This window comes from Panicum hallii, chromosome 6 (assembly GCF_002211085.1).
Source record: "Panicum hallii strain FIL2 chromosome 6, PHallii_v3.1, whole genome shotgun sequence".
NCBI classification, from domain to species: domain Eukaryota; kingdom Viridiplantae; phylum Streptophyta; class Magnoliopsida; order Poales; family Poaceae; genus Panicum; species Panicum hallii.
Window position 1 is genome coordinate 35,413,278 of NC_038047.1, and position 27,065 is coordinate 35,440,342.

The 27,065-nt window shown below is 43.7% G+C and overlaps 1 protein-coding gene across 1 annotated transcript; it reads left to right on the top strand.

Annotated features, from left to right (window-relative positions):
* Positions 1-2,152: 2,152 nt before the first annotated feature.
* On the top strand, positions 2,153-11,462 carry LOC112897408 (aminopeptidase M1-B). The gene is made up of 19 exons (XM_025965699.1): positions 2,153-2,449; positions 2,565-2,710; positions 4,228-4,330; positions 4,532-4,718; positions 4,829-4,922; positions 5,043-5,196; positions 5,287-5,391; positions 5,488-5,604; positions 7,214-7,327; positions 7,805-7,987; positions 8,660-8,948; positions 9,029-9,150; positions 9,237-9,334; positions 9,512-9,689; positions 9,763-9,877; positions 9,975-10,042; positions 10,430-10,507; positions 10,866-10,943; positions 11,043-11,462. Exons 1-19 carry the CDS (start codon positions 2,240-2,242, stop codon positions 11,226-11,228), a joined length of 2,625 nt encoding a protein of 874 aa, XP_025821484.1. The 5' UTR covers positions 2,153-2,239; the 3' UTR covers positions 11,229-11,462.
* The last annotated feature ends 15,603 nt before the right edge of the window (positions 11,463-27,065 follow it).

Below are 27,065 nucleotides of genomic sequence, written 5' to 3' on the forward strand. Positions count from 1 at the left end.
AGATAGAAGTGGTTATTTGTGATCAGGGGTTTTGTCAGCATTAATTGAGGGCAAGTTGTTGGCAAGCCGAAGGAAGTCCATGTAATATATCAGTAAGAAGAAATCAAGTAGTAGAGTTTATCCTATAAGTGAGGGTGAGCTAGGCTCCATCTGCCATTTGACTCCCCATTTTCCATTGATTAAAATGGCAATTCACTGCCACAACATGTCTGTATTGCATTGTAAAAGGGTCATATCAACACAAGTTTTCATTGTAAAAGGGCCATACAAAATCAGTCGGCCCAGAAACCCACTCCCTGTCCGGCTCGTTAGCCTATCCCGCAAAGGCCCATTTTGACCCAAAAACTACACCCCCTCAGTCCCGTTTCCAGGCGGCCACCGTATCCCCCCATCCGCCTCCAAGTGGCAACCGCATCCCCCATACCCGCCGCGTGGGCGCACAGTGGGACGGCGACTGCGCTTCGGCATCCTCCCCTACCACACCCTACCCCTACCCTCCCGCCACCTAACTCGGCCACTCCAAGCCGCGCAGACACGCGGCACAGCGACGGCGCATTAGCGCCGCCGCGTGCCCCCACAAACCCTATCCCTACCGCCCGCCACCATGTCCGAACACATCGGCCTCAAGAACTCCTCCGACCCACCCACAGGGCGCTGCCACGGCAAAAGGGAGGCCATCGGGCCTGTTGCAGAACAGATGGTGGCGGCTCGCTCGCGGCTCCGTGCGTGGCTGGCGGGTGGCGGCAGCGCTGGACTCAGCTGGCGGCCGCGGTCTTCGACACCGGCTGGCGGTGGCGGCGTTCGTGCGATTTGTGGTTTTTGTAATTTTGGGATTTGGGGATTTTGGGACTTTAGGATTTTGTTGCTACCGATACCGAGTTGATTCCCCTCCTTGTTGCTACCGAGTTGATTTTGTTGCTAAGGATGTTGAGGTTAATGCTCACACACTTACTGATTCCCCTCCTCGCGTACGGTGACGACGGCACCCCATGCGGTGGAGGTCCTCATGCCCAGTGCGGTGATGCTGCACACGTGGTGCCGGGGAACACGAGGGAGTGGGGAAGAGGGGAAAATATTGCGCGCTGGTTGAAAGGAGTTCGCCGTGTTTTGTAGGGAATGGCGGAGGGATTTGAATTTCGAAGTGTGCACGTAGATTGGGCAGATGTGGTAGAGATGTCAGTGGATGGGGGCTCGCCCCCCCCCCTCCACCCATTCTGCCGGGAGAGCCACGGGGTGAGTAGGAGCGGGTATCGCATCCGCCCCCGCTCCTAAAACTAAATATTCTTTTTAGTAATACGAGGCGCTGACCACATGAGTACGAGCCGTGATAGGGCGGAGGCGACATAGTGGAGAGCAGCCACTATGTCTTCCTAGGCAAGTCCAATCTTCCTGTCAAGTAGAGCAGCATGCGCCCGGGAGAGACAACGGCTCATTTATGCCTTCATTGCCCATTTGCTAAAGAGGTTTGGGAAAAGATCAGAGTGTGGACTATTGACATGGGAGACCTGTCCAAGATCCAGCGAACACATCGAAGCATGGTGGAATAGCTCACTGAGAGGACTGCCAATTAAGTTGAGAAGACTAAAAGCTGCAGTCCAAATGTACGCCACTTGAAACATTTGGAAGAAGAGAAAGAGAAGAATCTTTGAGCATAGATCTTGTCAACACAGATGTTTGGACTGATCAAGGAAGTTTTTTTAGGAGGGGATAACTTAGTTTCCTAAGCTTATTGTTCGTCGTTTTACTGTTCCTCTTAGTATTTATGATGTAGAACTCTTGTAAGAATTCACATGCTTCTTCTTCCAATCTTTTATTTTTTTTAAAAAAAGCATGCACCCGGGACGAGGGTGAGCGCTGCTGGGGTGGGGGTACATCTGATCAATTGATTGATCGGAGTCAATTTTCGACAAACCACCGGGCGCCACAATTCCTTGTTCAAAAACCTTGATCGCGCGCTCCATGAATCTGAAATTGTATTAAATTCTTCATATTGAAAGGTCCAAATGGCGTTTGATTAGACAATGGGCCCAGCTGTCGGCGGCCGTAATTCCGGGCCCAAGTCAAGCCCAGCACGGCCCGCAGAATATTCTAAGCCTGGCCCGGAAGAAACCCAACTCGCCTCTGCTCGACAAAACTGACACCGTGGTCCCCGCCGCCACCACACCACTGCCCCGCTCATCCCTCGTTCGCCCCGCCGCCGCCGACAAAACCCCCCGACGTACCCTCGCCGCCGCTGGGAATGGCGGACTCGCCGGCGCAGTTCCGGGGCCAGGCGCGCCTCCCGCGCTTCGCCGCCCCGCTCCGCTACGACCTCCGCATCCGCCCCGACCTCGCCGCCTGCAACTTCTCCGGCGCCGCGGCCGTCGCCGTCGCGGTGTCCGCGCCCACCCGCTTCCTCGTCCTCAACGCAGCCGAGCTCGACGTCGACCGCGCCTCCATCCGATTCCAGGCAAGTTACTAGGCCCGCCCGAGCCCGGGTTCCCCTTCTCATCTGCTTCTGCGCTAGGCCGATCGATCGAGTCTCGTCTTGCTGCTATAATCGGGAATGGTTTGGGATGTTGCAGGACTTGGCACCGACAGATGTGACACAGTTCGAGGAGGATGAGATCCTGGTCATCGGATTCGACCGGGAGCTGCCCGTCGGCGAGGGCGTGCTCACCATGGACTTCACCGGGACTCTCAACGATCAGATGAGGGGATTCTACAGGAGGTACGCTGCTTTTTACTAGTTCCTTGTGTATGTGAGGTCGAGATGGACTCCAATTATTGGTAGTTGGCTATGTAGGTTGTTAGTTTGAGCTGCGAAAAACGTGTGTCTGGGCCCAGTCAATACAGGTTCTTCACCAGCACGCCAATTGCATACAGAGCAAGGCATTTGGATGGGTTCAACACGTATTATGTGGATGGTAGTACGGAGCGGAGACCTGTATCTTGGAATCTATAGTATCACCATCATTATGTGGCAATTCGATCATGATTCTACTAACTACCACCTGTTATTTGTTTACCTGAAAATGGTCTTTATTATCCACAAAATGGTCACCAGGATTTAGCCAGGATGCTGATCATGATAACCCTGCCCAACATGTCACCTGTACCATCTGGTAGTCACCAGCACTCTAGGACCTATGCTCCGCCTAGCTTGCTGGCTGGGGTATGCAGCCAGGGATACTTGTTGCCCCTCCTCTCTGGTTACATTCCACTGTCGATAAATGCCGCAAGTATTGTTGACCCAGATCCACAGTCTACTGGATTCGCAGCCAGTGCTGGTTCTTCCAGCGTATATGTATTGTCCGCTCGCTATCTGTGGGTCACCTCCTCCTTGCATGCTTCAAACGTGGGGTAAGGTAAGGCAGATCGCTGTCTAATCCCAGGCTTTTCCTGTAAGCAAGATGCTCTGATCGATGCCAAGGGCAAATCACCCTCTAATCATCGGGCTTCTCCTGCTAAGAAGAGTCTCTGATCTAAACATCTGGGCAAAATTGGCTATCCTGAGTTCTTGCTTGATTTACTTCTAACATGGACTAGGCTACCTTTGTATAAGAGGTGTTATCTTGCTAGCTTGGACACTAGGAAATAAATCATATAGGACTCTCTGACCTTACCTAATACTAACCGACCAGATAACTTGCCTAAATTAACTTGTCTCTTTCCATGGACCATAGCATCGCTGACTGAGTGATTATGATATTGCTGATATATGTAACAAGTCAAATATAAGTAGCCCAAATAGGATGCAGTTAATTTGTGCGTGTTAATCATGCTACCAAGATTTATGATTGTTAAAGTTAGGAGAGAGAACATAACTATCTCCAGAACCTTTATCCATGGCTTATTTTAACCTTTTAAGCAGCATTGTATAAAAAAAACTTGATCAGGGGGAGAGACATTCCCCGTGAGGTAGCTCTTAAAGAGGGGCCCACTAACACTGGAGTGGCCTGGGGCAGCCAAGAAGCACGCTGAAACTGCCTTCACTGACACCATTTTACTCAGTGAGGTGGACCGTGGACACACAACATGTAGCAACCTGGGTTCAAACCAGGGTTGATGGCACCTCCCCTGGGCGCTCAACCACTGTCCTGTTAACACGTCCACTAGACTACACTGTATAATTATTGATATGTCCGGTGCTTGGAGAATACTGTAATGCCAAATGCACATGATCTTACTATTTTTCTGTATAAAATGGCCCCTCCTTTTATTTCTTTCTGGTTGCATTTTTTTTAGCAAATATGTGTGCAATGGGGAGTCAAGAAACATGGCAGTTACACAGTTTGAAGCTGCTGATGCGCGGCGATGCTTTCCATGTTGGGATGACCCTGCATTTAAGGTGATTAACATGCTATTTATATTTCATGAAAAATGTTTTGATATATTCCCAAACGTGAGAATAAACAAGTGAATTCAGTTTATATTGAGTCTTCATACAGGTCAAAACACCCTCCAATGCTACTTCTTTTTAGAGTTTTTAAAATATATGATTTGCTATGTAAAATTACTTATTAATTGTTTTTGCATATGTGATTTTCAGGCTAAGTTCAAGCTAACACTAGAAGTTCCATCTGACCTGGTAGCATTGTCCAACATGCCAGTGGTTAAGGAGACAGTCAGTGGACCTATAAAGACTGTTTATTATGAGGAATCTCCACTTATGTCAACTTACCTTGTGGCTATAGTTGTTGGCTTATTTGATTACATAGAGAGCTCAACATCAGAGGGTAGAAGATTAGTTTTCATTATTCATTTTTTTGAAATATTTTTGAAACTGCTGTCTTAATGTTGTTCTTTCCCTACTTTTACATTTCTTTCAATTTATTATTTTATTTAGGGACCAAAGTTCGTGTGTATACTCAAGTTGGCAAGACTAATCAAGGAAAGTTTGCCCTAGATGTTGCTGTGAAGTCACTGGATCTATATAAAGAGTAAGCTTCAAATTTATATTTCTAAGTATTGCAACCAAATGGGCTGAAGGCTTTTTCTGTATTCTAATTGTAAATGGATGGGCACTGGGATCAGAATCACTAATGGCATTTTCTTCCCAGTTATTTTGCCACTCCTTATCCACTACCTAAGTTGGATATGATTGCTATTCCGGATTTTGCTGCTGGGGCCATGGAGAACTATGGGCTAGTCACTTACCGTGAAACAGCTTTGCTGTATGATGAGCTGCTATCATCAGCATCCAACAAACAACAGGTTGGGGATACATTCAGATCAAATTCATTTATTTTATTGGCTGTTGCACATAGTATATTTTTTTGTGCCCTTAATATTTTCTTTATTTAGGTAGCAATAACTGTTGCACATGAGTTGGCTCACCAATGGTTCGGCAATCTTGTGACCATGGAATGGTGGACTCACTTGTGGCTAAATGAGGGTTTTGCTTCCTGGGTAATAAATTCTGCACCATTGTTGAGCAATTATAATAATACATCCCATTACTTTGTGACCTTAAATTCCTTATTAGTATGTCTTATGTTTCAACAGGTAAGCTATTTAGCAGTAGATTCTTTGTTTCCTGAGTGGAATAACTGGACGCAATTCCTTGATGAGACGACCTCTGGCCTTCGACTGGATGCACTTGCCGAGTCTCATCCTATCGAGGTATTCTTCTTTATAGGCCCAGTTCCAGTTGATAAAAATGATCGCTTTCCATTTACTATTATTTTGTGTAAGGCTAGTTTGCTAGTTGCACAACAGTTGCTTCATGATATTTGTGCTGGAGATATGGAAATACAACAACAACAACAACAACAACTTAGCCTTTTGTCCCAAGCAAGTTGGGGTAGGCTAGAGATGAGACCCACAGAAAACAAGAATAAGAAACACAAAAATACACAAGCCAAAGGAAGGGTTAGGGGTTAAAGAGATATGGAAATACAGACAAGATAAATTTAATGTTACATAGTAGATTGATCAGAAGCACTTATGTTGACATATCCAGCGAGAATCATTACTGCCCTTTGATATTATTAAGGTTCAATAATTCTTGCATTTAGAATATTTTTTGTTTGACCAATCCATTTTAAACGCAGTATACACGTGTGTAACTTGGGCTGTATAGCATATGTAGAACTAGCCAAATAGGGTTGGCCCAACAGGCATGACTTTTGTGCACATGCCTAATAGCAGTGTTCAAAAAGGCGAAGCTAGGAGGTCGCCTAGGTGCGACTATGCGCTAGGCGAGGGGGTCCCGCCTGGCCTAGGGCATAGGCGGACCCCTAGGCGGTGCCAGCTCGTTGGCGCCGGCAGGGGAGGAGGGGTACCGGGGTACCATGTCGCCTTGGGGTGTAGGCGGGCCCTAGGTGGCGATCCGGTGTCCCTACTTGCAGATCCGGCGACCCGGGGGCGAGGCAGAGCAGAGAGGAAGCAGGGGCGGGCGGGCGGAGGAGGAAGAGGAGGCAGGGGCTGGCGGGCGGAGGAGGAAGAGGCCCCTGCAAGCGGGCGGAGGAGGAGGCAGGGGAGACGGGGGCGGGCGGAGGAGGATGAAGAGGAGACGGGCGGGCGGGCGGAGGAGGAAGAGGAGACGGTAGATTAGATCCTAGGGTGAGTGGATAAGGGGGAGGCTGGGAGGTGGGTTGGGCTGTTTTAATGGGCTTTTTCCAAAGTTAGGCCCATCAGCTTCTTATTTTTCTTTTTCTTTTAGAGATACTTGTATGTGTATAACAAAATATATATATGTATATGTGTGTATGTGCTAACGCCTAGAAAAACGCCTTGAAACGCCTAGGCTCGCCTAGGTTCGCTTAGGCTCTAGGCGGTGGGTCTCCGCCCAGATACCGCCTAGCGCTTTTTTGAACATTGCCTAATAGCAATGGAATAGTGCGTCCAGATCTAGGTAACATCTGAGAGTATACCCCAGCTGTTTTTCTCATCTCTCCACTACTGCCGTCTTCTTCAGTGGCGCCGTTTTCATCTCTGGCAGTACCACCACAATATCCTGTGCTATCTTCTTCCCAGACCACCTTCTGTCCCATCTACCATTTTGGATTTGTTTCTGCCTGCTAGATTTGGTGCCCCCCAGTCTTGGAAGAGCTGCCAGCTCCGATGCGAGCTGCTTATTAACTCATTATTTAGAGGAATTGAGCAATGTTCATATATATTGTCCATCATTCCTTATTGTTTTTTACTTCACAGCATTACCATGTCCACATTTGTCTGAGTTGTTGGTGACTTGTATTTACTTAAACCAATTGTTTTCTTGTTTGTTCAGGTTGAAATAAATCATGCCAGTGAAATTGATGCAATTTTTGATTCCATAAGCTATGACAAGGGAGCTTCTGTTATTCGTATGCTACAGAGTTACCTTGGTGCAGAGCGTTTTCAGGTTTGATGCTCTTTCTTTCTTTCTCCTACGAGTTCTATCCTATTCTTGTATCTTTGCTAGTTCCAACATTGGATCTTATCCTTTGCTATATATTTCCTTTTATTATTAACCTGATAACTACAAGACTACTTATCACCATCTATTCTGTGTTGTGCATCTTAACTAATGGTATCCTGACAAATCTGAAAACCAAATTTCTCAAGGGAATCATAATTATCACTCTGATGCTAATGATGAACATGTTAAAATTCTTCCTGGTGCACCTGCTGACCAATAGCTGTGCTAGTTCTATCCTATTTTTGTATCTTTGCTAACATTGGATCTTTATCCTTTGTTATATATTCCTTTTATTTATTAACCGGTGAATTACAAGGCTACTTGTCACTATCTATTCTGTGAAATCTTAACAAATCTGTGTTCCTACTTTTATTCTGCTGGTACTGGTACCAACTTTTTTGCAAATGTTTACTGTTTCAGAAAGCTTTGGCTTCATATATAAAGAAGTATGCTTACTCAAATGCTAAGACTGAAGACTTATGGGCTGTTCTTGAGAAGGAATCTGGGGAGCCCGTTAAGGATTTGATGACCACATGGACTAAGCAACAAGGATATCCTGTTATTTATGCAAAACTTAATGGACATGATTTGGAACTTGAACAGGTTTGTTGACAGATCTTTCACTTTCACATGTCTTCAGTAATATACATGGAGAGATCAATACATGTTATGGATATAGCTTGTTAGTTTTTTTTTTCTATTTTGTTTACTGTGCCTTAGTTGTTGGTGTCCTTTTGTTTTTGGGACCTCTGTTTTCTTGGTTGTAGTTTTTGGGCCATCAAATAGTTTCTTAAGGAGAGAGCATTCAACCTACCCCTAAGCTGAAATTCAGAACAATATTGGCTTCAAACAACTGTATTATGATAAAAAAAAAAAAAACTGGATCAACCTAGGAGGAACTATGCAGTTTTATAATAAAGAATAAATATGCACCCAAGTTTGCCTTATTGTCAATCTCGATGTCTTGGTGTACATCTACACCACAACCGAGCTAGGCTGAGTTGATAATATTGTATGAGGCTAATCTAAGTGTTTGCTTCTCTTTCCCTTATTTTTCAATCGTAAGTATGTAGAGCACACTGTGAAGCCATTAAGGTACATCAGTATTTTCAGTCATTTGACCTTGCAACATTTTTGTTATCTTGGCTGTGATGTAATGTCTCAGAAGGAAGCCAATCTTTATGACATCAGCTAGCGAAATACATCTACTTGTCCACCTTGATATTTTCATTATACTGGAAGGTTGTTGCTAAATTATTTTTTTTTTCCTGACAGGCACAGTTTCTGTCTGACGGATCCTCTGGTACTGGCATGTGGATTGTTCCTATAACATCTTGCTGTGGCTCGTATGATGCACAGAAGAAGTTCTTATTGAAAGGCAAAACTGATAAGATTCATATTAAAGAATTCACTGCCTCTCAAAGTTCTGATGGAGACAAAAACATTTGGATCAAATTGAACATTGATCAAACTGGATTCTACAGAGTGAAGTATGATGATGAACTTGCAGCTGGACTTGTAAATGCCATCAAAGCCAAGAAGCTCTCGTTAATGGATAAGATTGGTATAGATCCCACAAATTTTAGCACTATTGTGTACTTTTTAAGGTTTTTATGCTGACAAGGAGGCGTGTTATTCTTGCAGGTATTGTGGAAGATTCATATGCCCTTTCTGTTGCTCGCAAGCAAACACTGACATCATTGCTGCGACTGCTGAATGCTTATCATGATGAGTCTGATTACACTGTACTTTCACATGTAACCTCTGTAAGTAAATCTTGCACCTCCGGTGGATTATTCTTAAACCTTGTATCTCTAATCGAGTTAGCTACATGTATTGTCTTTGTTTCCAGGTATGCTTAAGCATTTCCAAAATATCAGTTGACTCTACTCCTGACTTGAACAAAGATATCAAGCAGCTTTTGATCAACCTTCTTCAGCCAGCTGCCATGTATGCCAACAATTTCATATTTTACTTGTTTTCACCATCTTTATTTAAGAGTATCCTACTCATGTTTATCCTTGTGGATGTGAAAAGTACTAGCATTGTGTTAATTTCTGTTAATACAAAAATTATTTCTGTTCCCTTGTGACAGTATTAAAAGGCTTCGTATACCTAACATTTCAGAAAATTAGGCTGGGACCCCAAGGATGGAGAGAGCCATCTTGATGTCATGCTTAGATCACTGCTCTTGATTGCCCTGGTCAGACTCGGTCATAATGAAACTATAAATGAAGGAGTTCGGCGTTTCCATATCTTCTTGGAAGACCGCAAAACTTACCTTCTTCCACCAGATACTAGAAAGGTCATAGGCTTTACTGTTTTTCCTTACATACCTTTGCAGAACCCTTTGATGTCTAATATGTTATATTCTTCAGGCTGCATACCTTGCTGTGATGAGGACTGTTAGTACCTCAAACAGATCCGGTTATGATGCTCTCCTCAAAATCTACAGAGAAGCAGCTGAACCACAGGAGAAATCACGTGTCTTAGGTTTGCATACATTTCTTTGACTTTCTAGCTTGTACAGCAACATAGATCTTTATTTATGATATAAGCTATCCTGAAAATGTTGTCTCTTTTTTTCCAGGCTCCCTGTCTTCATCACCAGATAAGGATATTGTTTTGGAGGCATTGAACTTTATGTTTACTGATGAGGTTGACCTCTAAACCATTTCTATTTACCATATCAATATCTTGCAAAATTATTCGAGATAGTTACTGGTTGAAGTAGCTTTTTTACAGAACCAATTGATTAACTGAACCAGGCAGTAATGCTTTGTTTTCCCATGCACTGTAGTATGCTATTATCGTCAGATTAATGGACCCAGTTTGTAGCAATTTTTTTTCTAAAAGTCTTTTCATCAGGCCTAACTAGGCCAGCACTGGTTCGAGTTATTTTTTTTTCTTTGACTTCCAGCTTTTATAGTTGAGCCGTTGGTCCAGTTGTTTTCATGTACAGCTGAATTTTTTTTGGCAAATACACAGGAGAGTGGCACAATTTTATGTATATAACCCGAATCTAATGTGTTGCTTGCTTATTAGGTACGGAATCAAGATTCGTACTATATCCTTGGTGGCATTAGCTTAGAAGGACGTGAAGTTGCATGGACCTGGCTGAAGGTATGTTATAGTTGTAGAACTTCCAAACCACGTTTTTTATGATAATATCTGATAAGGTATGCACATATTTCGGATACATTTAAAGCTTTGCATATGCTCTCTTGAGAAATTGGTGTGGCCTATCATAGATTGTGTGATGCATGTATCAAAGTTCAGTGCTGATTCATGATTAATGAATTAAAGAGACAGGGCCTATTAGAAATCCACTGCATTAGTGAAATTGTTGCGGTTTTGTTCATCTGGCATTTGGCAACGCAATACTGGTTGCATTAGATGGCACTGTAGAAGGTTTTTTTTCAAAGTCTTATTATCTTTGGCCACTCTAATTGAAAACATGCTGGTATGTGCCCAATTACAGACAAACTGGGATCATGTATTGAAGACGTGGAAATCGAGCTCGCTCATATCTGATTTCATCAACTATATTGTTTCACCGGTATAAACTGGAGAACATTTGTCTTTGCTATTCTTCCCACTGTATCATCCAGTTAGTAACGTTACCCATTTTGTTAACGTGTCTGTTGTGCATGGTCAGTTCACCTCTGAGGAGAAAGCTGCTGAGGTTTCCGAGTTCTTTGCCTGCCGCATCAAGCCGTCGTTCCAGAGAGCGCTGAATCAGAGCCTCGAGAGGGTGCGGATCAGCGCGAGGTGGATCGAGAGCATCAGGAGCGAGCCCAGCCTTGGTCAGGCTGTGCAGGAGCTGCTGCAGGGCACAGCGTAAACATGCGCTCCGAATAGCTGTTCCTTAGTGTGATCATCTCATGGGAGTCCGCATGACAGTTCTCTTGGAAATGTTCTTCCGGGCGTGGTTCTGACGGTGGATGGTCGGTTGCTTGTATATGATCTGTTGCGGAAAATTGAAGTGATGGCGTTTGTTGCGAGGAGTGGTTTGCTAAGTCGAGGACTAACAACAGTAATAAAGAAACTGAGCTCGTACAGAACTGATTTATTTTCACATGGCAAAAGGTCACATAAGCACTTTCAACAGATCATACCACGTGATTGGTTTTCACCTCGCACTGAGAAAAAAAAAGGCTTTAAATATGACCATACGTGCTAAGTTGGAGACTAAACCAAATGGAGTAGTTTCATCACAAGGAACATAATTCAGCTGAGCGGCAGGTACCCATGTACGAGTGCATGGAGCATGTGGACTCCGACTAATTGGCCCATACGTGCATATCGAGCTGCATTTGCATTGGCCGTGCAAGGCCACCTTAAACACTTTTACTGCTTCGATCACTGTTTGGTAGGTGCACGCACTTGTTTTCCATGTACCGTGAACCCGTCCGTCCTCCAAACATTTCGTTCAACCCGTCCGTCCTCCATCTCTACGTGCTTGGCGTGTTTGTTCAGAGCAGACAGCCAGTAGCTCGGAACTGGAAAAATTGGGGCAACCATCGTTACCGCGAAAGATCACCATGGCAACAATTGGCAAGGCAAGTAGAGATGGAACAGTGGCAGTCGGATCTCACGCCGTTGCTCGGACCGGACCTGGCTCCATCGTCGGGTGGAGTCGCACCGCCAGGCGCCACGTGCCAACCAGGCACGCCGCTGCTGCCACCGGGGGTAGCCGTAGCATAGCAGCGAGCCAGCGACTAGTGGGAGTTCCTGCAATGTTGGTGCTGAATCTTTGGCTCAAGATCTTCCCAAAGAGCATCTAAGGGAAGAGAGGGTGTCTGAAGCTGAATGTGCTACTACGGCGGACACGGCGTGTTCGGGTGTTGCAGCTGGAATTTCTGACGAAGGTGCCATGACGAGGAAGAAAGTCATGTTTACACCTCGGAAATCAGTGAAGCCTCCCAAATTGATTCAGAAATCTACTCCCTTCTCCAATGAAACAGAGGAGGAGAGTGAACTTGGAAGACACACTACGAATGGCATTGAGGACACTGATGAGTTCAAGAAAGATCCAGCTATGCAGGATCCCATGTCTTCAGACAAGAGCCCCTGGATAAAGGGAAAGGAGGCCGCCACAGTTAGCGACTACTTCGGTCCCAAGAAGAAGGTGAATGTAAAAGGTCAAGCTCATCTTCTGGCCAGTATCGCCGCTGCGTGCGTATTGGTTACCATGGAGAAACCAGATGCCAACAAGGAGGACTCCAACTTGGAAGATGATGCCATTTTCAAGGCACTAGCTGCTCGAGAAGGAAACTTTGAACATGGACCCCAAGATGCAGATGGGGTAATCAGCCAGCGCGCGCTAGGAGCGCTTCCGGCGCGCGATGTCCCGACAGCTGATATATTTCCTTTTTTTGGAAAAAAATTTCTCCGCAACTTTTTGTTTTGAAAAGTTATATAACTTCTAAGTATAAATTTTACGCATAGCTTTTTACACATCTTCTCAGAAATAAATTTGCATCATAACTTTTACGATACACACAACTTTTACATATAATTCTTTTTTAACAACTCTTTGAAAAATAATTTTTAGCACAACTTTTAAGATACGTACAATTTTAATGCATAGTTTTTTCAAATAATTTGTAGAGGATATCTTTTTTTAGCTTTATCGGAAAGATTTCTCGCACAATCTTTTTACGCACAAGTTCATCGTATAACTCCTGAATACAAATCGTCCTCGATATACTTTTTTAGTACGATTTCTATAAAAAGATTGTCAAGAGAACTTCAGCATAATAGAACGTGAAAAGGGAAACCTGAAAAGGAAAAGAAATGATAGCACTTGTAGAACGTGATGGAAAAAAATGACAAAGAGAAGACAACTAAATACCTGGGCGGTCACGTGGTGGCTGGAGACAGCTCGCGGCTGTCGCGTCGCACGCTTCGTGGCGCGTGATAGATTAGCGAATGGTGCGGGTCCGACCGCTCGCTCGTTTTGAAACAAGCGAGCGAGTGCGGAATTGGAATTGCGGATGCGGATGCGGATGCAGATGCCAGGAGCAAAGTCAAGATGGTGTGCAGTAGGTTCTAGTCTATCTGCAGGGCCATTGTGCAAGCCGTGGGGCAGCGTTCGCTGAAGGTCAGGAGGATCGACCTCGCAGCCGATAAACTGATCAGGAAACTGCCAGGATTCACTAAGCTCGGGCCCGTCGTCGGAGACGTTCCCGGAGTTGAGGTCGGCGACGAGTTTCTGTACAGGGTTGAGCTGGCCCTCGTCGGCCTCCACCGCCCGTAGCAGGGAGGCATCGACACCACCAGAGATGAAACCGGCGTGCTGATCGCGATAAGCGTGGTCGCCTCCGGAGGATACCCTGACGAACTGTCTTGCACAGGTGGGCTGATCTACACAGGCTCCGGCGGCAAGGGTGGCGGAGACCAGAATCTTGGGCATGGGAACCTTTGCCTTGTGGAACTGCATCGAGAGGAAGACCCCTGTCCGGGTGATCCATGGCTTCAAGGGTCAGAACAGAGAGGAAGGCAGCCATTCGAGGGCCAAGGAGATCTCGACGTTGACGTACGATGGGCTGTATCGTGTGGTGGACTGCTGGAGAGAAGGCCGGCCAGGTTCGAAGGTGTTCAAGTACAGGCTACAGAGGATTCCTGGGCAACCAGGACTTCCCCTGCGCAGGGCTAAATTCGTGAGGAAGAAGAACAATTTTTTTAAAAGCTCCTGTGCGTCTTAATATTTCAGACAGAAAATTGGGTTGGGCTTGCAAGGACGTTGGCGCCATTGGAATGTAGTATGCTTAGATCACTGCTCTTGTTTGCCCTGCTGAGGCTACGTGATCAAGCTTTATACAGGTTCATGGCATGGCATATCTTATACTCAACTTGGTAAGAATGGTTCTAACAGGTAGAGTAAATGGTTACAATTGGTCGGGCTTGTTTTCTCTTGGTAGATTTTCGGTACATCTCATCCAATCCAAGAAGCATGAAACTTATAGTTTGCATAGAATAAAATTAAAATAATGCTCACGTAGTATAAGATATCCAGAGAACTTGAAGGTTGAACCAAATACATTCTGACTTTGAGTTCAAAAGAAAGGATCTGTTCTATTTATTTGTGGCCAGATTTCATGGAGGAAATTTGCTGAATTTCACACCTTATGACTTGGGAATGAGATTTTTATATATTTTATATATTCGATGAACTAACAAGTGCTCTCTTTGTATGTCCTTTTTTTGTGTACATTTAAGTTTTATATTTTGTTGGCCAAAAAGACGGGCTGCCATATGGGCGACAGCTGCCATGGAAAATTGTCAAACGATATCGCTGTGCTAGCGGCACATCAAATTCCTATCCATGCGGCGCCACCACAAACATTAATTTATAATAAATTAGTATATTTTGCTATCATCATAAAATTGACTAAACTCCGTCGTCATAAACCTGGCTACAATGAAAAACTTTACTTGATCTTGAATGCCTTTAGAAACGCACTATGGTGTGTTTTTTCGTCCAAGAAGAGCAGGATGATGTATACTAGATCAAAAATAGTTAAAAATATTTCTCAACTATATCAGATCTGTCGTACCTGTTACATTGAAGGAAGAATAGATCCGTAAAAACTGCGAGTTAGAGAAGTTTTCTACCAGAAAGTAGCCTTTTTTCTCACCGGGAGAGCCCCACTCACCTGCGCACCTCCTCGATTGGCACGGCACGGCGGCGGACAGAAGATAGGGGCAACAGCGACCGGCGGCGGTAGTGGGCGGCTCGCCTCGGGAAGGGCTCAAACGGATCGCTGATGGTGTGGTCAGGCTGTGTGCGCGAGGAATTGAGCACGGATTAAGCGAGGACGACGAATTCTAGCGAGAAGATGAACTCGGCGCGTGGGGGATGAACTGACACGAAAGTGAACGGATTGACCCAGGGAAATTCTTACCGCCATCCTTGAGCCACCTCCTGGTTGCTTGCTTGGACGTGGACAAGCTGCGAAATTGACGCGTGGAGTACCTTAAATTTGCCCGCGAATTCACCTGGCTGCTCGAGGAAGAAGATATGGACGCGGTGAACTGTAGCATTCTGAATTTACTGAATCTGCGTTTACACCCTCTGAAATAAAAACTTGCGGCCCTCGGTTCTCCAGATTTCATTACCAAAAAATGAAATATCCCAAAATAAAAGTTGTAGTTTTGACAAATGTCTACAACTTTTGTTTCAGGCACATCTTCAAATTCTGCCTCTAACTTGATTAAAAATCACTCTGAACATGTCGGGTTAATCTGAAATTGAGAGTTTCAGTTACTGATCAAACCTGCCATGTTTAGGTCCAAAGATAAACCTCCTGCTAACCTCCGAAGTATAGAGCTAATAACATTTAAACCCCTATTCCTATCTCTCTAAATTTCAAATGCTTAATTATTTTAGCTCCGTTCCTGTTGCAATAGGTTCGTATCGGCCTAAGCTACGAGATAGTGGTGACATCTATTATCATGGTACATATTTTTGAGATTTAATTTAAATATTAATTGAATTAATATATACTTCAATGCATTTTTAAATTTAAATCTAATTATATTTTTTAAATCACATGCGTGTCGTACGTGCATCTATGCTAGTAGTAACAAATATTCTATGGTCTCTATGATAAAAATGCATCGTCACATAATGCCAATTTAGCCGTAAATCATTTTGTTTATTTATTGACCAAGATCATTCAATCTGTATTGTAAACTTTTCAAATCAACTTCCTTAACATCCTTGTTCGAACTAAAACATTTTTCTCATGAAGTCATAATATTTCTTCTTCTTAAGTGGAATATTCAAGAATTCAACTGCCGAAAATTTTTTCTTGAGTGGAACATTTTTTGTCTTCTGCGCAGCATTCTGATGTATTCTTTTTCTTGAGCATAACATTTTTTTTTTACTCGAGCAGGCGTTTTGTATTTGAGTAGAGCATTCACAAATTTGACTGATGAATATATAAAATAAGCCGCTTGGCGTCGAGTAAATCTGAAATTCGAAAGCCATGGAGGACGTAACCCAAGATACCATCACCGGTGCCGTCAACAACCTTACAAAGTTATCAAGAGATGCAATCAATGGAAACAGATTGGCATGGTGGTAAATATACTAATCCATGCATGCATGCACACTCTAGGGTGAAAAATCGGATCAGTCGACTATCATTGGGCGTTGAAGTGCCTATTCGGATCAGTAGGAAAAAAGAAAGAAAAATGAAAAAACAATTTACATGGACCACATATGGGCCACATTTGGGCCGTAGTTAGGCTAATCGCGCTGCTAGCCCGCTACCTTCGCACGCACATGGAGATATAGAGCCTGTGCCATGCTAAAATATGGGTAAGCCTATAAATTTTAAGTATTTATTTGGTTGAATGCTAAAAAATCGGCATGCCTAAATTTATTGATAAATTGGCCATGCATGACTTTCCATTATGATCTCACACTATGGTACAAATATCTAATGAGAACCACGCATGTGCATAACGCCCTCTCCTTTCACATCTTTTTATTTGGCGTTGGTCGTCCCGAGATTGCAAGCATATGTCGATTGGTGCTAGGGAGGATAAGATATATGTTGTGCGAAATCCATGTGTACACGCCATCAAGAAGTTAGTCTATCGCATGCCACTTTTAAAAATAATTGCAGAACTAAGATGTGTTTTGTTTCGACAAAACTAAATATAAACTTAATTGTTCCAATCTAATATGCCATATCTACTTTCCTTGACGCTTCAACGAAACGGGAAAGGAAATGCACACTTTCCTTGGCAGAAATCGCCAAGGCAGTTATAATTTTTTTGGCTGTTTTCAAAATCTGCCATAGAATTATGTTTTTGGCTGTTAACAAGCACCACCAAGATAACATTATGTTTCTTGGTGGTTCAAACTCGGACCGTCCAGGCAATTCGATTCCGGTGTAGTGCTTGTTGGACCTAATCGGACTACTCTAGATGTAGGCGAAACGCGGCAAGAGCTTCCAGCAAGAGCTTTGCCCTGCCGACTCTAGCTAGGGCCAGCCGGGTATTAATAGTTCATCAGAATTCTGCTTTTCTTTGGGTTCATTTTGGGGAAAAAATTCTCTGGACTTCCGATCCAGAGCCACCGTATTGGAGCCCCTCACAATCGATATGTGCAGGCCCACCAACAGAATCCGCGTTCAGGCTCCCGTTTCTCTTGCGGCTCGGTCGTTCTCCAGCCAGCTCGCACATCCGTCCCAAAGGAAACGATGCAGGCTATGCAGGGTAGGTTCCGTGATTTTAGTAGATGCGACGGCGTGGTGTTGGAACAGAAGGCACCAAGGTGCTGCCACCGATCGGATCGCCTCGCTGACTTCGGCGTTCGGCCTCGCCCACGTGATTTACCGATCAGATCGCCCCGGATCGGAGATCCTCCTCCTGTTCTCTTGTGCTTCGACCTCTCCACCGTTTCTAGACTTGGTTTGGCGTCTTGACTCGCGCCGCAACAATGGAGGAAGGAGGCCATGAAAACTCCGTAGCAACCGAGGAGCAGCAGATAACACAGGTAGATGGCACTCCTTTTTACACGTATTGTAATTACAATCGTATTCTAATTACTATCGATCTCATACGGCATATATATGATAGATGACAATGAACAATGATTCCATCACAATGGAACAAGTGGCAGATCCGCACGCATCATCGTTGTCTGTCAACGCAAACACTTAAAGCAATGACAACACGGTATTGTAATAAATTAAATTATATTATAATAATGTATCTTTTATTCTAAGCATATTTTTACAATAGGTTGTTGATAAAGATGGACCACATGTGATCGTTTCTGAAGTCGGAATATCTTTTGCGTCCGAGAACGATGCTTATGAGATGTACAATACCTATGCTGGTACAGTTGGGTTCAGCATTAGAAAGAGTGATATAAAGCGTCGAGCAGATAAAACTATATACAATAGAGTTATAGTTTGTAGCAGCCAAGGACATGCAGAAACAGGATCATCACATGCCACTCCAAGGACGGATTGCAAAGCTCTTATAAAGTTTACTGTCAGCAGAGAGGGAATTTGGACAGTGCAAAAGGTTAAACTTAATCACAATCATACTTTAGCGACACTAAAAAAGAAGCACATGCTGAGATCACAACGACAGGTTATAGATGCAGACAGACACCTGATTGCTCAAATACGGGAAACAGAGATGAAGCCAACTCAAGTTTATCAGTTCATGAAGCAGTTTTACGGTGGTGCTGATAAAGTTCCCTTCTTACAGATGGATTGCAATAATAAGATTGGTTGCGAGCGGAAGAAGTACCTAGAATCCAATGATGCACAAATATTGTTGGAATACTTGAAGAACAAGCAGACAGAGGATCCTGCATTTTTTTATGCCATGAAAATTGATAAGCACGATGGAAGGATAGCTGATTTCTTTTGGGCCGATGGTCAGTCCATCATGGATTACGCATGCTTTGGAGATGCAGTATCGTTTGACACCACATTTCAGACAAATAAGTTTTAAATGCCTTTTGCTCCGCTCCTTGGAACTAACCATCACAAGCAAACAATAATTTTTGGGGCAGCGTTGTTGTTTAATAAAACTATTGAATCATTTATTTGGCTGTTCCAAACCTTTTTGACTGCAATGTCAGGCAAGCATCCAAGCACAATTTTCACTGACCAGATGCAGCCATGGCAGAAGCAATTGCTTATGTATTCCCAAATACATGTCACCGGGCTTTGTTTGTGGCACATCTATCTTAATGCTGCTAAACATCTTGGTCATGTAATTCATAAGCATCCTGAGTTTCTATATACTTTTAAAAGATGTGTCTATGAAGATAGATCAGAGGAGTATTTCACAAAGAAGTGGAATGATTTGTTGACGATATATGGATTGGAAGAGAACTCGTGGATGCTAAATGTATATGATTTGAGAAGAAAGTGGGCTGCTGTTTATCGTAACTCTTTTGCAGCTGATATGACCACAACTCAAAAGAGTGAAGGTATGAATAATATCTTTAAGAAAAGATTTCGTAGAAAATTAGGCCTTTCTGAACTCAAGGTTTCTGCTTCTCTACGTGAAAATGAGTTGGATGAAGATTTTAAATCACTTTCAAAGGTGCCAGTTATTTATGTTCCAGAATTACCATTGTTAAAGTCCGCCTTAGAATCATATACTAGGAGGATGTATTTAGAGTTCGAAACAGAATTTAAAAAATAGCATGAATATTCTTGTAAGTTGCTACAGACTAAGGGGTCAACATCGACATTTACGGTTACGCATATGCATTGAGATTATGGAGCAACAACTGTGTTGAACATTGCAGATATGACCATTACATGCTCTTGCAGAAAGTTTGAATCAATAGGTATGTCTACTCATCAAATTATAATTTCAGTTGTAATACATATTGCTGACCACTAGCTTCCATTTCTTATAGGTATACTGTGCAAGCATGCCTTCAAAGTATTTAATATGAATAATATTTTCATTTTATTATCTCAATATATACTAAACAGATGGACAAAATATGCAAAAAGAGGATATTATGTTGAGAAAAAAGGAAGGCAGAATGAAAACTTGAAAGCACGTGCTGCATGTATCTCTCGAATGGCAATATCTCTTGCATTGAAGTGTTCAACATCAGAACCACTTCTTGATGATTTGGAGAGGGCATTAGAAAATTTGGAATTGATGGCTGATGATTCATTAAACAAGATGTGAGAAAATGAAGTTTCTTTCATTGGTTTGAACGACCATGTTATAGGTACAGAAACTAGTGCAATATCATTTAGAGTTCCTCACGTAGTAAAAGGTCCGAAAAGTAAACTGGCAAAGAATGTTGTTGAAAAGAATACAAGGAAGAAAAAGAAAAGTCGTGAAGAAAAAGGTACTAGTTTATTCCTACATGTATTATTTTTTAGCAGCATCTCATATCTTTTAATAGCTGCAAATATATTTCAGATGTTGTTGAAGAAGAAACAAGGAACATTGGGAACAATAGTGGTGGTAATGTGGCAATACCAAACAGTTCTACCAATAACTTGATCAACTTTCCAACTATTGTGCAAGGAGGATATACAAGTCTTTTGCTTGGTCTTGATCAAGATGCTTCGGCTGCGCGGAAATTACAATTTGACACGGGAGCAAACATACAATTTGACAGCCATGTCACTGAAATTTCCTTATTACTCTAATAAATTCAATACATTGTGTATGGTATAATATACAGCTGTTTTGCATGCCTGCTGTGAACACACTGAGTTCTGTGTGCGTATTTGTTTTGTCAGTAGCTTAATTTGATATTCGCGCGTTGTCTGGAATTTTGCTGATTATTTTGTATGGAACATATGTCTATGATAAGCAACTTCAATGTCATTGTATTCAGTTTTCTTTTCTTCTTTTGTCCAGTATATAATAATGAAATTCTTCTATTCATCGTTGTGTAAGCGTGAGCGTTTCTCTAAAAATTTCTCGCTCCGACCTAATCAAGTACTTACTGCTAAAGAGTGAAGAGAATCCCCAGGTCATCATCAGACACTTGTAGCTCAAGCATAATCTAAGCCTATTTCGAAAGGGAACGATCAGAAAAAGTAAGCAGTCAGTCGTTTTCTGAAAATGAAGTTACAGGGTAAAGCTCCAAGGAAGGTACAGGTGCACCAATTGATCCGTATCATCCTCCCGCTGCAGGCTCCAAGCCAAGCAACGAATCCAATCAGCTGCGGGTTCCTATGCTGCATCATCAAGTATCTCGCACCAGCTTGCTCCGTTCCGATGCTTGCGCCAACCTCTACTGAACTAGCTGCTCTGTATGCGACCGAATCTTCCTGAATAGGCAGTGGCAAACAGCCTGCGCGCTAGCTGAGCAAGGAAGAAAGGGCAGGGAAGAAGGGAGAAGCGGCGAGGGGCAGGGAAGAAGGGAGAAGCCGCGATGGCAGATGGGGATGGGAGAGGCGACCACGCTGATGCTCTTGTCAGGAGAGACGGAAGAGGATCTTGCGGCCACCACGGACGGGTGACGCGCCGGCGGCAAGCAGGGACGGGTGAGCTTGTCGTCGGAAAGGGAGAGGCGGCGAACGCCATGGACGGGTGGGGGCGACGGCGGGACGGATGTGCGAGCCGGCTAGAGAACGACCGAGCCGCAAGAGAAACGGGAGCCTGGACACGGCTTCCGTTGGTGGGCCTGCACATATCGATTGTGAGGGGCTCCAATACGGTGGCTCTGGATCCGGAGTCCAGAGAATTTTTTCCCCTTTTTGTGATGAATCAATGGGATTCATAAACCTCACTTCGGAGTGGCCCTATTAGTTCTTTCTTCTCCCCTCTAATAATGGCGGCTCGATATTTAGGTTTTGTTCCTTATGCCTCAAGTTAAGATGTCAAACAAGCGAAGTGGAGACGACAGCTCGACAGGCTCGGATGGACAACAGAAAGCTCTCAAAAGTAATGGAGGCCTTTGTGATGAACATGACCAGCATGATGTCGCCGCTCCCCTGCGCGGCGCACACCATCTGCACGGCGACCTCTGCGTCCTCACGGTGCACCAGCTGCGACGCAGTGTACCAACGGCACAGGCAAAGCAAGGTGCCAGACTCACTTGATTGTCTCTGGATGTGCCCGAACGGTGGCTGGACGCTGTAGCAAACGAAGCCGACATAGAGGAAGGCGGCTTGAAGTACCCGACCTAGACAGCGGATGAGGTTGGCGTCCGCGAACTTCTTGTGGACGGTCGCCATGGTTGGGTGCCCTAACTTCACCATGGGATAGCAGCAGCCCGCCGTAGTAGACATATAGAATGAAGTAGCCACGGTCTCCACGGTGACGTCCACCTTGGGAGAGCTGTAGGACGACGACTCAACGAGGCCTTCGTCGCCCTGACGCTGTGGAGAGAACATCCGTGGGACAGAGACCGTGTTGTCGTTACCGGCGTGCCGTGGGGAAGGAAGCCTTCGTAGATGAAGGCCGGTGTGTGCAAAGCCGGCCGAAGATGCTCCAGTCGGTGGCGTCCCGTTGGTTGTCGTCGGTGACCTTGTGGATGGGGCTAGTCTTCACCATTGCAAATGGCACTAGATGCGTTACACGCGAAGTTCCTATATTTGTTTGCTATGTGGCCTCTTTCTTATTACGTGTGTCATTTTTTACGTTCGTTTGATGCATTTGGCCGGGAGACCCTTTAGAAACATGGATTAGAACGAAAGGTATGTACTAGTCCTAGAACGGACCAAAGCAGCAACAATGACTGCCATAGTTCTTACTTGTCATGCAATTTTTATTTCAAGAGTACTAGGTTTGGAAGTACAGTTATTTATTTCCTTTTTTCCATAAACCACAATCCTACGGGAGATGCTCGCACATCCTCGAACAGGGTTTCTAAGGAAGCATTATTCTGGTCGAGTTGCCGGATCGTCTTTAGTGACCACAATCTCGCACATATAAGGCAGCTGCACCTTGGTTTCTCACACTCTTTTGATCTAATCTAGCACTAATATTCTCAAACCTTGTGCTAAAGCCTATGGATATGATCACGAAGCACTATGGTGGTTAGGATGTCTTCAATGAGCTTCCTCTAAACTCCAGCAACCTCAAATGGACGAGAGAGGGGGATATAAATAGCCCAACAACTCCAAATAGCCATTGCTCCAACGGCCAGAAAAAGAACCAGTAGTGTCAGATGAACCGACGCTCTATCTAGGTGGGAGTCGGTTCATCCGGTCACCCTCTTTTAGCCACATAGCTGTTGGCCCCTCGCTGCCATGCCAGCTTTTGCATTGCACCGACACCCGTCGGTTCATCCAGCGCTGAAGATTTTTCTCCAAAATCTTATGTCACTTAACATGCTCTCTGGATAATCAAACCATGATTCGTCGGATCATCTGATGCTTGAGGACCAGGTCATCCGATGCTGAAGACTTCTCTTAACTTGATCGTCGTTGCAATTGTGCATTGCACCAATCCATTGTAATTCTAAGCCGTCCGTTCATCCAGTCGACTGATTTCTGCTACACTTTGTCTAAATTTTCTTGGTTGTCTTGACTGCAATTTGGATTGTCTTGTATGTAAATTGAACTCCATCCATAGGATCTAGAAATCGTACAAATATAGTCTCACAAATTTGTTAGTCCCATTGAGCTAATGGGACTATATTTCTTAGATCATAGTCTTATCCTATTACAATCCAGTTCCATCCTTATATATTCTTGCTCAAAATTTATAAAATATGAGACCGATTTTTTTACCTGATCTTTAAATAAACTCTTAGACCCTTTACCACCTCCACCTCTATCTAAAAAATAAGCCATTATGGACTGCAAGGTTAGCTCGTGGTTACGAAGAGCAGCTTCTTTTTTTTTCAATTATACAGTATAAGTCAGATACTTACAACCAGTGGCGGAGCTGCAGGGTGGTCCAGGTGGGCCGCGGCATACCCTAAGGCCCAGCCCACCAAGGACCACCCCAGCCATTCTAGCCCAGGCAGACAGGCCACTGGCCAAGCGCCCCATCCTCTGTTTTTCCTGAGCCCGCAGTCGTGCGACGCAAGAAGCAGAGGAGAAGGCGACCGCGACGCCGCGACGGTGCTGCTCCGCCCTTGGGCTCCAGCCTCCGTCGTCCGTCCTCTACTCCTCCACTCCACCGCCAGCGCCGAAGCTCCGCCGACTGCCGGTAAGCCCCCTCTTCCTCTTCCCTTCCTACTGCCTTCCTCTTCCGATTTCCCTTTCTCTTCTGATCTAAAATTTTCCCCTTGTTAGGGTTAGACGAGTAGGAGGAATTGATAAGAATTGATGGTTATTTTCTTGATGTGCTCAGCCAGGGGAGGTGGATCTTTGTTGTGACAGGAGTGAGGACCACGCTGCAGCCCCAATTCCAAGTTCCCAAGGTTTGTACTGTGAGTGCTAAACCCTAACTTCGATTCCAATAGTTTGATTGCTTAATTTATAACATGATGTGGCCTTTTTTAATTAGTATAACGGCTTGATGGCTGATGCACTATGAATTTTGACATTTGATTGTAGAGTTATTGAATTGTGAAGAGGGATGGAGATATTGCATCTCTTTTTCGAAAGCATGCAGCAAAGAGGCAAAATGTGAATCCTATGCCACCTCCGGAAGCAACTCAAGAACAAGAGAGAGTAATTGAAGAAAATGTGAATTCTATGCCACCTCCACCACCACCACCTCCGGAGGCAACTCAAGAGCAAGTGGAAGAGAGAGTAATTGAAGAAATTGTGAATCCTATGCCACCTCCACCGCCACCACCGCTACCACCATTGGCTCCACCAACTTATGATGTGAGTCGTCTTCCAAATGATCCAGGTAAAAGACAACCCATTGCAAGTTACCATGCTAATGATCATGATGCAATTCGAAGAGCATATATTCTTAGAGGTCCATTTCAGCCATATGCACATAAGTTCCCGAAAAGGTGGATTGGAGATAGAGAACGTCATTTCAATTTTGTGTGGTTTCATAATTTTCCGTGGGTTGAATATAGTGTCAACAAAGATGCTGTGTTTTGCTTTGCATGCTACTTGTTCAAAAATAAAGAAAGTAAGGGAAAGGGGACTGCTGCATTTACTGTGAAAGGTTGGAAAAACTGGAATATAGGAGAGAATGCACTTTTGAAACATGCACGTTCTAAGGCACATAAGGCAGCCCAAGAGAAATACCTTGGTTTTTTGAATCCTGATGCAACAATTGATGATAAAATTGAGAAGTGGAGTGCTGAGGATCGTCATCTCTATAAGAAAAGGCTGACTTATTCACTTCGATGTTTGAAGTTTCTTTTGCATCAAGGATTAGCATTCCGTGGACATGATGAAAGTGCAGAGTCTAGCAATAGAGGTAACTTCATTGAACTTTTGAAATTTGTTGTTGCACATAGTGAAGAGGTGAACAAGTATGTTCTAAACAATGCTCCAAGTAATTGCACTTTGACTAGCCCAATGATACAAAAGCAGATTATTCAGTGTTGTGCCATAGAAACTAGAAAGAAAATAATTGGAGAACTTCGTGAAGAGCCCTTTGCAATTTTAGCAGATGAGTGTAGTGACATATCACATAAAGAACAACTAGCTCTTTGCTTGCGTTATGTTGATGCATTGGGAAGGCCATGTGAGCACTTTCTTGGAGTTGTTCATATAGATGATACTACCTCTTTGTCACTTAAAGATGCAATTGAAGCTTTACTTGTTAGTCATGGCTTGACATTGACACGAATTCGTGGTCAAGGTTATGATGGGGCTAGCAACATGAGAGGAGATATTAAAGGGCTGAAAACATTGATTATGCAAGAGTCACCTTCTGCTTATTATATCCATTGCTTTGCACATCAACTCCAACTAGTTGTTGTTGCTGTTGCCAAGGGAAATAATGACTGTGTTTGGTTTTTTGATCAAGTGTCTCTCTTGCTGAATATTGTTGGAGTCTCTTGTAAGCGTCATGGCATGCTTCGAGATGCTAGGATTGAGAATCTCATGAGAGCACTTGATTGTGGTGAACTTGAAACTGGAAGTGGATTAAATTAAGAGATGGGGTTGGCTAGGCCCGGTGACACTCGGTGGAGCTCTCATTACAAGGCTGTATGCAACATCATTGCTATGTATCCTATAATCCGTGAAGTTCTTTTCACTCTTGGAGAGGATACTACTGTTAGAGCTGATTGGACAAAGATACATACCATGCTTGGTGCATTTGAGTCATTTGACTTTGTTTTTTGTTTACACTTAATGTTTACTATTCTTGGATACACAAATGATTTGTCAGAGTGTTTGCAAAGAAGGGAGCAAGATATTCTTAATGCAATCACACTTGTTAAAGCGGCAAAGAAAAGAATGGAACACTTAAGGAATCATGGTTGGGATCAATTTCTTGATAGGGTCACTTTATTTTGCAACAAGCATGGTGTCCAAGTTCCTGCTATGGAGGGTAATTATGTGCCTTTTGGAAGATCTGTTCGGTTTGTTCATGACCAAAATAATGATGACCACTTTAGAAGAGCAATATATATTGGGGTCATTGATCAAATTAGCATAGAGCTTGCTAGTCGGTTTGATGAAGTTAATATGGAGTTGCTTTCTTGTATGGCAGCTTTTGATCCTTCCAACTCATTTGCTTCATTTGATGCACAGAAGCTACGTAGACTAGCTGAGTTCTATCCTAATGACATATCAAGCACTGACTTGCTAAAACTGGACTTGCAACTTGACAATTTTATTGATGTCCTAAGAGAAGATGATGACTTCAAAGACCTACACAATCTTGTTGATCTCTCAGTTAAGCTTGTTGAAAAAAAAAGATATAAGGTGCATGATGTTGTGTACTTGCTTCTCAAATTGGTATTGCTTTTACCGGTGGCAACAGAAGTGTTGAAAGGGCATTCTCTGCAATGACTTTTGTGAAATCTAAATTCAAACTTTTATGGACTTGAGGAAGCGTAGGCCAAATAAAAAGACATAGTCTTTTGGTATGTGTAAGCTTGTTTATGCATCTTTTGCACTTTCCTAGATCATATTTTGTTCTAATATATGCAACTTTCGCACGTATTGTTGAATGCAAGACTTTATATGCTATTTACCTTGTTTACAAAACTATATATGTATTTTACTGAATTGCATATAAAAATTTTGTTCCGGCGTACCCTATAAAAAATCCTGGCTCCGCCACTGCTTACAACATACGTTCACTTGGCCGTGCGAACTCACCCCGTGAATCG

Coding starts and splice junctions, on each gene's coding strand:
- LOC112897408 (XM_025965699.1), top strand. CDS start 2,240: ATGGCGGACTCGCCGGCGCAGTTCCGGGGCCAGGCGCGCCTCCCGCGC. Junction 2,450..2,564: donor GCGCCTCCATCCGATTCCAG/GCAAGTTACTAG, acceptor GGGATGTTGCAG/GACTTGGCACCGACAGATGT. Junction 5,197..5,286: donor CAGCATCCAACAAACAACAG/GTTGGGGATACA, acceptor TTCTTTATTTAG/GTAGCAATAACTGTTGCACA.